The following is a 9,356-nucleotide window of genomic DNA, read 5'->3' on the forward strand; positions in this document are numbered from 1 at the left end:
CATGAGCTGGCTGCTACCCCAAGAGCATCCTAAAACGCCGCCAAGCAGTCCAGCTCATGAACGGAGGCGTGCAGATTTGCAAGGAGGCACGGTTCCCTGATCGAGACTGGCTCATGCACACCCTTATCGAGACGCAGTTTGAGCCGGTGCTCCGTCATTGACGGAAGGGATAGGCAGCGATTCGGGTGCCTATCCTGAGACTCCTCTTTCAACGGTTCCTCTCTCCCACAGCGGCAACTGTCAGGCCAAGTGCACAGCAGCCTAGGGGTGCAGGACGCGCCTATCCTTGCGCTCTCCTTGAGAAGAAACCTCCCCCAAAAAATATAAATCAAGGGCAGAGGTGGCGAGCACCCGAAGGGTTTGGGGGAAGGTTAAAAGCCCCTGCTCGTGCGGGCCAGAAGAGGCGACAAGATGGCGCTGCCGTAAAAGGAGGGGAGGTCATTACAGGCAGACAGCGGCAGCTGCAGCAAGAAAGCAGCTGGATTAGAGGGTCAATGCCAGCGTCAGAAACAGCCTGTGCTTATTAGAGGGCCAAAGAAGAAGAGAGTAGAGAAACTCAATGTCAAGGGCCGAAGGAGGGACAGCGAGCCCGTAGGCAGGAGAGGATCGACGGGATGCAAGCCGAACCTCCCTCTTCTGTGGATCGCACAGCATAAAATAGAGCTAGACGAAGAAAAAAGAATAAATCTGCAGTCGTGGGGTAGGGATACTAGTGGCACTCCGGTCCACAAAGCAGCTGAGGTTCAGTGGGAGGGGTCCGTTGGGGGGCCCTCTCTAGGAGGCCCCCTATGCTGAATTGAGCGAGTTTTAGTGGACCCTATTGTGACCCATCAAATCCGAGTAAATCTGTTTGCTGTGTTCACTGCGGCTTATAACTGCAATTGGAGCACCGGACAGCTCCGTAAGAGCTCCCATCGCTCTTTTCTGCAAGCCAAGCACTGCCATGTCGGCCCTGCCCAGGCCTCTGGAATTTTGGTTAGACAAAGTCTGACACGCGCTTGGGAGCCCGAAGTATTAGATTTAATCTCAGCATGCGAATCAGAAGGTCCGTGGGGTCAAGAAACGAAGAAGAATAGGCATCCGTGTGCAAGCAGAAATAGTCCCGCTGAGAAAACCTCCCTTCCGTGCGGCCAGAGCATGAATATTCGGCGTCGAGAGAAACTCCTCTTGCAAAACTTATACACGTGAGCTGGGAAGGTTTCATAGGTAGGCGTCATGCCCCAATGGCACTCTCAGGTCTGGTTTAAGAAGCTCTGAATTTCTGGCACCAGAAAAGTGGCTCCTCGTATTGACATGTCACATCATCTCAAAACGCGAACATAGTGACAACGGCATTTGATGAAAGGTAACGGCGATTGCGCAGACCCGACATTTCCGGAGCACGCGACAATCCCCGCACTGTGTACCGGCGGCAGAAAGCTCAAAAAATGTGGCGAAATGACAATGGCCGGCAAGTAGGAAGCCAGCTTCTGAATTTGTGCAGTCGAGACCAACGAAGTGCCGGACCTCTTAGGAGGTCATATGGCAAGGGAGGGAGGCGACAGCCTGCTCTAGCTCGATGTACGTCGGTAGAGGTTGCTACCGTTGAAACACACCCCGTTAGTGGCTGTGCGGCTACTTACTGTGGGCATGCATCAACGCACGTTGACGCCTTCAGATGGCTTCGCAGTCGCCTCGATCCGCCTCCTTTCTCACATTAGGCACCTAGTTAGAAAGACTTACCGCGCCTTTTCTAGGGTGCGTTCTAACCACCTTTGCGAGTACCGTGACATGCACCAGCGGACCACTTGCGAATTCGCGAGGGGCCCCACGTGCATGGGGAAGAGGATTCAGCGCCACTCATAAGAGAGGACCTGTGAACGTGAGAGCATTCCCCTGTGTCATGGACAACCGTTCAATAAACAGACTGCAAAAGGCCGTCGGTGCCTTAAAGAACCTTTACACTAAGCGGTGTCGCGGCTGCTGCCACTGGATCTGGTCTCCGCGGAGAGAGAAGTGATGTTGGTGCTGTCTGAACCGGAAGCATCTGCAGCGCAGAGAAGGCACAATTATTTTCCTTCCTTGTAGCACGGACTCTCTGTTGCAGCTGCACCTGTTTTTGTTCCTGAGCGTACAGTGTCCTGGGTAGACTCAGCTGTCCACAAGTGCACTGCTCGCTATATTAGTCAGAGCTACACCGTCGCACGGTAACATGTATGCCTTCCCCAGGCACACTGAAGGCTTTGAATCGAATCCCACTACGCAGCTGCAGCTACACCATGCGAGAAGCCCCCCTTCCCCCAAAGGCCCCCTAGAGACCCCTACGCGAAGGTTCTGAATCGCACCTTCTTCCCACTCTCCTTCCTCCAGGTCGGATCCCTCGTGGGAGTATTCTGAACCTTCTTCTGAGGACTGCCAGCACCACCATACAGAATGTGAAAGAAAGCGCGAAGTGTACACTCTGATGGGTGGCGGTTTTCTCGGCCCTTTGAGAGAAATGCTACATGTTATGCCCATGAAAACAGCGGAAGGAACCACCACTGGAGGGGGAAAGACGAAGTAGTGCGCCGGATTCAGTACGGAGAAACGCATGCATGCAACTTGGCAGAGATCCACGCGAACGGGGAGCGAGACAGATAGATCGATTCAGCTAAGCTACCGCATGGAAATAACCGACAGGAGACATGTGCAAAGAGGGCAGCGAGGAACGCATTCGGAGATACTAGTGCGGCAGAGGCACACAAAAAGCGCAGTTAGCATTGAGAGCTAGCCGTCGCTGCCGTTGGACGCAGTGGCTATCCGCAATATATGAGAAGGTCTTTTCTTGTAATCTGCTGCCTGCCGGATGTCACACCTACCGAGGCTTCATCCAGGAGGTCCTCAAGTCGCCTGAAGATGAGGGGCAGCAAATCAGAAGCCACGAAAGGCGCCAAAACTCCATCCAGCGTGCGGCCCCACACTGTTCCCCCGCAAAACTGCACCGGCACACAGATTCCACAAAACGGGCTTTATGTGACTGTACGGAGAGACGATTCGGCACGACAGTCGGAGCACAAAAGGTGACGGCTCCCGAGCAACTGCGAGAGAGCAGTGCCCCTGGAAAGGCTTGTAATGCACACATTCAGTCTCTCTTTGTGCAGGTGCACACTAAGCGCCTCATCTACACAGTGGCACCCAGACGTAGCAAAACCTATAGATGAGGAGCCAGTTCACAGTGACGGGTGAAGGGTCTTCTGGCTTACTCCGACAACTTCTAGAAAGACGCGGGCATCGCAGGGGGCCTCTTCGGTAGAAGAAACTTTATTGCCTGGTATTCGGTCTGGACGCACTACAGCTAAGTCGCCAGGGAAAAACAGATGCTGAGGCTGCACAGAAATGGCGCCATAGGGTTCCCATTGTAAGGCAACCACGGAGGTCCAGCCCTCCTCTTTGAGAAGGCCTGTGGAGACACCAGCGTACACCAGGAGATTGCACAGAATGGCTGGAACGGCAATCGAGATACTTCACCGACACTTGGAACGAGCAGCGGAAGGCGCCATCGTTGCACGTAAAAAAATCGGGGAAGCGCAGAGACAGCCTTAAGTGCAAAAGAAAGCTCACACAAAGCGCGATAGAGCAACTCTCATATACACTGATCACACACAAACGTCTTTTAAGAGAGGGCAAGGAGATATCGTGACTCTGCTTTGGCCCCTTGCTTGGTGACCTCTGGCCAGCCAGGCACGCAGAGAGTGTAGCGTGGCAGCAGGGAGACCTCGTTTAGCTACAGTTGTTGTCTAGCTTCCCTTCAAAGGGCTGAAGAAGCGAACAGTGCGCTCCCCTCCCCTCCCCCACAGGAACCATTTTGATAGCCGCTCTTGGCCTCGGTAGAGCAACGTTCCTCTGAGAAACATCACTCCCAACTTACCTTCCGCCTCTTTGTACGTCGAAAAAACGTCGGGGCCATGTGGAGGATGCGGCAAACCAGCGGTGAATGGCTGTGGTGAACAGACAGAAACAAAAGCAGAGGGAGCCCGTAACAGTCGCGTAGGCAAGAACCAAACTGAGACTAGCAGACTGACACAGCCATCCTCTGGTAGGTTAGACGCAGCACCTCCCTCCTAGCACGCAGGCTAAGCTGTAGTGCATGCGCTCATTCTCTCGCACACACTCATGGGAAACAGAGCCGCCGCTCAGACACCTATACGCATAGGGAGCTTAACAAGGAAGAGTGACACCAATGCATGCAAAGGCGCGATCATGCAAGACGCCAATTGGCTGATTGGGGTCATGCGCTACACGCCCCTCCCTAGCTTCAGCTAAAAGACATGATGCCAGCCGTCGATGGCCTAAGGAGACTCCATAGAGGATCGATCTCATTTGCTGCGTGGTCTAGGGGGGAAGGGGAGGGCGAAGGCGGGATACCGTTTGCCCTAGGCATCAGTCCTATGAGTGTCTTTTCGAAACTTACTGTCACTCCAAGGGCCTGCATCGCCTTGAGAATGGGGGCTGGCATGACATAAGCGTTTGCTGCAGCGGCTGAGAAAAACTCCGAGTGCTTTGCGCGCAAAAGGCCTGAGAAAAGCAAAGCTTCCAGAGGCCTCGCCAGTGACACCTCAGCGCACAACAGCGGAAGCAAGAGTGCCATCTCTCAGCGTTCCATACGGAGAAACATTTTCATTCTGTCTGTACATATATCCGTCGCCCTGGCCTCTTGTGAAGCAAGTGTGTGTGGCTATCTACATATTCATACTAATATATACAAATATGCTGAGATATATATAAATATATACATACAGATATACTCATAGATATTCAAGATCCAGAGGGCCCTCGAGGTCTATGTCTTCGCAAGGTCGCTCTGACCGCATAAAATCCTTACTCGTAAACTGTTGAGTGTCTTTTATCCATGCTACCAGTGCCTTCTTCTCTTTGCGTTGTACGTACACCACAATGCCCAATTGCACGTCTGCAGCTCCCGGGGACTGAGGAGCATCATCCATGAGCACCTCGGGCCCTGCATCCCCTAAGACCAGCGCCGTAGCTTCAAATAAGTCCCTCAGTTTCTCTTCGGTGTCTCCGTCCGCCTCGGTGACGCCCCACTGCCCGTGTGAGTACACCAAATGCAAGAACGCGGCAACAGCTTCCAATGAAGGGCCCCCATCGAACGAAAAGATGTCTGCAGCCAGAGCCTGTGCCTCGTGAAAAACCAGTGCGTCATCGTCTCCCTGCGCTTCCGAGGCTGTGGGGGCCTCTGGAACGTCCGAGACTCCGCTAGGGCCCCCTGTGGGCGGCCTTTCTAGGGGCCCCTGTCCGCCTTCGGGGCCCCTGGAGCTTTCCCCCGTTTGCAGGCGTCTGTGCGACGGTGCGGACGACCCCGTGCGCAACAGCGGCAGGCGCTTGCCAGGAATATCGAGCATCTGATACACGACATCGGTCTCCGTCATGAAGCGGAGCAGTAGGGGCAAAGCGTCCCTCGCGGCTGCGAAGGCGGCCAGGCGGTTCGTCACGAGGGGCCCTTCTTCCACAGAAACGTCACCTCCCGCTCGCCGAGGAGCCTGGCTGCCCTCCTGTGCCTCCTCGAGAGGCGCCGTGGGGCCCTCAGCTGGACCCGCGTCTGTGCGGCTGTCGCCTCTCGTACTGGTGATGCCGCGCGTCTGCCGCTGCGCGCGGTGACGTCTGTGAGCCGCAGCAGCTTGCAAGAGAGCTGCGTGATTCGCTCGACCCTGGAATGCTCCTTCATCTGCTCCAAGCGCCAGGGATACTTCCTTAAAAAGCCGGGCACCCCCGCTGTGACGCTGAACCTCAGCGAGATGCGACTCTACCGACGTGTCACTCCCCACCTGGAGGCCCCCAAAGTGCAGGTTCAGCCACCAGGGCAGCGCGGCGGTCTCCTCGGGGGCCCCTGGCCTCGGGGGCCCCTGGGGCCCCTGCGCGGCGGCGCCCACAACCTCCTTAGGCCGCTGCCGCTGCACCACCATGTGCGGCAGCAACACAGGCGCGAGCCTGCAGTCTGCAGGGGCCAGCGGCGTTCTGTCTAAAGCAACGGGGGTCAGCCTGTGGCTCTGAACATTCTTCTCCAAGACGCCAGTTTCCCAGAGGACTGTGCAAGTGGTGCACACTGCATCCACCACCCCTACGGTATACGTCGGCGAGCCGAAAGCCGCTCCCGGAGCTGCCTCTGCAAGAGCAGTAGGAGCCGCAGCGGCCGCACACGAGGCGACATCCTTCTGCGAACCCCTCTTTGCACCACCCTCGCGCTGCTGCAATAATCGCCGCACATCGACGTACACAGGCTGACCAAGCCGCATGACGGGCTGCTGCAACGGCAAGAGATCCTTCGGTTGATGCTCCGTCCACGGCGCCAGAGACCTATGGCTCCCCGCAGCTCCTAGAGGCGCCTGCAGCTGCCACGCCACTTTGATATTCCGGATGGCAAAGGACTTCACACAGCCTGCTCAGACCGACACACAGAGAGACACATACATCTACATACATACATCTCCCTACATACATAGATGTACATACACACATGCATACATACACACATGCATACATACACACATGCATACATACACACATATACATACACACATATGGGCATGCATATATATACACACACATATACATGTACAGCAACGCCCCCTGAACTCAGGCATAAGGTCCCATCCTGTTGGGAGCGCCTTTTTCTCTCACAACGCGAAGGCAACGCAGGGTTTCCCATTGCCGACCCGCATCCGTAAACGCTATTTTAAACCTCAACAATAGGACCTTCACGTGGTATACGTTAGGGTGGAGACGGGTAGGCGGGGGCTCTCTCTACCTTTGCAGAGTCGGCCGGCGTCTGCAGCGTTCTGATTGCTGTGAGCACCTCCATGCATGCGCTCAATTTGCGACTGAAAGTGCCTTATCCACTCGCCAGTAGCATACACCGGCAACGACGGATAAAGCCCCGAGATCCAGCTCATCGGGTGGCCCCTACGAGGCTCTGGCCGCACGCCTACCATCCTGCGAAAACAAGTTCACGCGGCAACGTGGGTAACGTGTCTGCACCGCCTCCAAAGCGCAAAGCCGTCAGAAACGCATGCAGAGCACCTCTATATCTGGGGCTGCCGCGAACACAGAGAGACAGAAGCATCGAGACGGGGGGCCAGAGACGCCCAGAGGCCAAACTGAACGGCAGTTCGAGCACCACGAGGCAGCAAAGCTGCAAAAAGGGCTGCATGCAAGACACCCTCCGACGACGAGCTATGCAAGAAGGCTGCAATGTACCCTTCTTCCAGCGTGAACTCGTGACCTGAGTCCAGAGCCACCACGTAGTCGACCTTGCCGCCGATCACACACCCCAAGCGGCCGCCGCTCACCACTGGCATTCCTTCATTAAACTGCTGCAGCTGCTGCATCAGTGGGGGATCAAGGGATAAAGCTGCAGCCCCCATTACCTGCGAGCGAATGCCAGCGAGGCGAGACGGCAGACGCGGGCGTTCTCCCGCGACTATGCCATCGTCTGCGACGCCTTGGAGGGCACAGTGCTGCTGTTGTTGGGGCCGGTACTGTTGTTGGGGTTGTGGCTGCTGCCGCTGGTCGTGCAAGGCTGAGGCATCGCCGATGCTGCAGACGCCAGCCTTGAAGGCTTCTATAGGGATGGCGACGTCAATAGACTGCTGCACCTCCAGGACGAGGCCTATGGCCCCGTTAGAGCCTTCTAATACCGTATCCCCTACAAAAAGGCACCTGTCGACTGCAGGGAGAGACATGCACAACAAGCCATGAAAGGCAAGCGTGACTGCCCTGGAGCTTGCGACTTCATCGTGCAAAGGCGTCTGGAAAAAGCCAGAAAGCGACAAGGTTTCACGGGGGTTAGAGGGGAAGGAAAGCCCACCAAGCGTGAGACCGCGGCACTTGGTATTCTCTACAGTTCCGTCTTCCCAGGCTACCTGCACCTCGTCAGCATCTGGATCCATGTGATCTGCACGGCTCACGCGCATCGACGAACTCCTCTTCTGGACAGTCGCGCTCACTTGCGCTGCTGTCGGGGAGACTACAACTGTGCCGAAGTAAAAGAAGGAGGCGAGGCACAAACGACAGAGACACGCAGCGAAACGCGACAAGGGAGACACGCGAACCTGCAAAAGTTGCGGCAGGCTGAACGGGTAAAAGAGGTACACGGGCACGCACACGGAGTAGCCTCTCTCCAAAACATGGATTCGACAACCAGGAACTTCGAGGCAAAAATGCTGTTTTTTCTTCAAAAGCAGGAGACACATCTTCTTAGGGCTTTCTTTAGAACACACTCACCCGTGTCTAGGTCCTGAGAGTAGTCCTGGATGCCTCTTGGCGTTCTGATGACGAGACCCTTCATGCGAGATGTGCGTGACGCCACCTGAGCATCTCCTCCTGCTTGGCCAGTAACACCAGGGGCCTCCCCCCTGGAGAGTGTGCCCCCTTGGGGACCTCCACGGCCATCCCCTGGAGAACAACGCTGCACCACGTCGTCTACGTCAAATGCCTGCCCAAGCTTCTGGGGTTCTGCAGGTAATGCCGCTATGAGGCGAAGGGACTGAAGGCAAACTCCCTGCATTGCTCCCACCACGGAATCTCTGCAGATTCCACACCACGTAGTGCAGCGCGGGGTGCTCTGCCAGCTGCTGCGGCAGCAGGAGCACAAACTGGAGTCGCGTTCAGTTGGAACGGCTCAACGGGTGCACGATTCTAAAGGGATGGACCAAATAATAAAATTGGAGGGACAAGGCAAGCATAGAACACGCCTAGAGTCTCAAGCTCGGTTGCAGGTGACCCCGGCAGCGAGCTAAGGGGACTTCTTGAGGGAGGGTAGCTACTAGCGAAGGCCAGAGGGGGCCTCGTTGTGCGGGGCGGGTGACTCTGGATGTTGGCCTCTAAGGGGGGCTAAATCCCACGAATCGCTCAGTTACGTGACCCAGAGACTCCACACGAAGCCTTTTGTAGAAGACCAAGTTATATTGCCTCGAAGGGGAGCGGCGACACGGGGTAGTCTCCGAAGCAGTACTGGGGCGGTGCCGCCGCCACTGATGCGCATGCGCTGGGCAGCGCTCGGCCTCAAAAGTTGCCAACTGGTGTACACAAAAATATTCTTTTTGTGTCCCCCAAGGGCGTGATGAGTTGTTAAGACGAATGAAGGGCAGAGGGGAAAGGTTAAGGTCTTAAAGAGGGAATTTTCTGCCTTGGGGTTCTTAACAGGAGACAAGAATCACCGTCCAGCGAGCACTGGCATCTTATCAGTCAGAGTGCATCCAATGGACCTCCATTACTAGCGGGAAGTTAAAGTACTCTCATCTTCTATATTTAATTTGAATGGTGTTAACTGGGGTTATGAAGAGCAGTGGCTTGAAGGAATGCAGTCGACTTGGTGGGCGAGT

At 55.7% G+C, this 9,356-nt stretch overlaps 1 protein-coding gene across 1 annotated transcript; it reads right to left on the minus strand.

The window, feature by feature from the left end:
* Window positions 1–4,763: 4,763 nt before the first annotated feature.
* Window positions 4,764–8,539, minus strand: LOC34620510. The gene is made up of 5 exons (XM_026335795.1): window positions 8,257–8,539; window positions 7,841–7,927; window positions 7,584–7,699; window positions 7,193–7,529; window positions 4,764–6,415 (listed from the first exon to the last, which is right to left on the minus strand). Exons 1-5 carry the CDS (start codon window positions 8,537–8,539, stop codon window positions 4,764–4,766), a joined length of 2,475 nt encoding a protein of 824 aa, XP_026191580.1.
* Window positions 8,540–9,356: the final 817 nt, after the last annotated feature.

The sequence above is a fragment of the Cyclospora cayetanensis genome, unplaced genomic scaffold (genome assembly GCF_002999335.1).
Source record: "Cyclospora cayetanensis isolate NF1_C8 unplaced genomic scaffold, CcayRef3 CcayRef3_contig_80, whole genome shotgun sequence".
Classification (NCBI taxonomy): Eukaryota; Apicomplexa; class Conoidasida; order Eucoccidiorida; family Eimeriidae; genus Cyclospora; species Cyclospora cayetanensis.

What these genes read in the sequence shown, in the direction of transcription:
- LOC34620510 (XM_026335795.1), bottom strand. Translation starts at nt 8,539, where the DNA reads ATGCAGGGAGTTTGCCTTCAGTCCCTTCGCCTCATAGCGGCATTACCT. An exon ending in CTCTCAGGACCTAGACACGG is followed by an intron (nt 7,928 to 8,256) that starts GTGAGTGTGTTC and finishes TGAGCCGTGCAG; the next exon opens with ATCACATGGATCCAGATGCT. An exon ending in GCATAGCTCGTCGTCGGAGG is followed by an intron (nt 6,416 to 7,192) that starts GTGTCTTGCATG and finishes TGTCGGTCTGAG; the next exon opens with CAGGCTGTGTGAAGTCCTTT.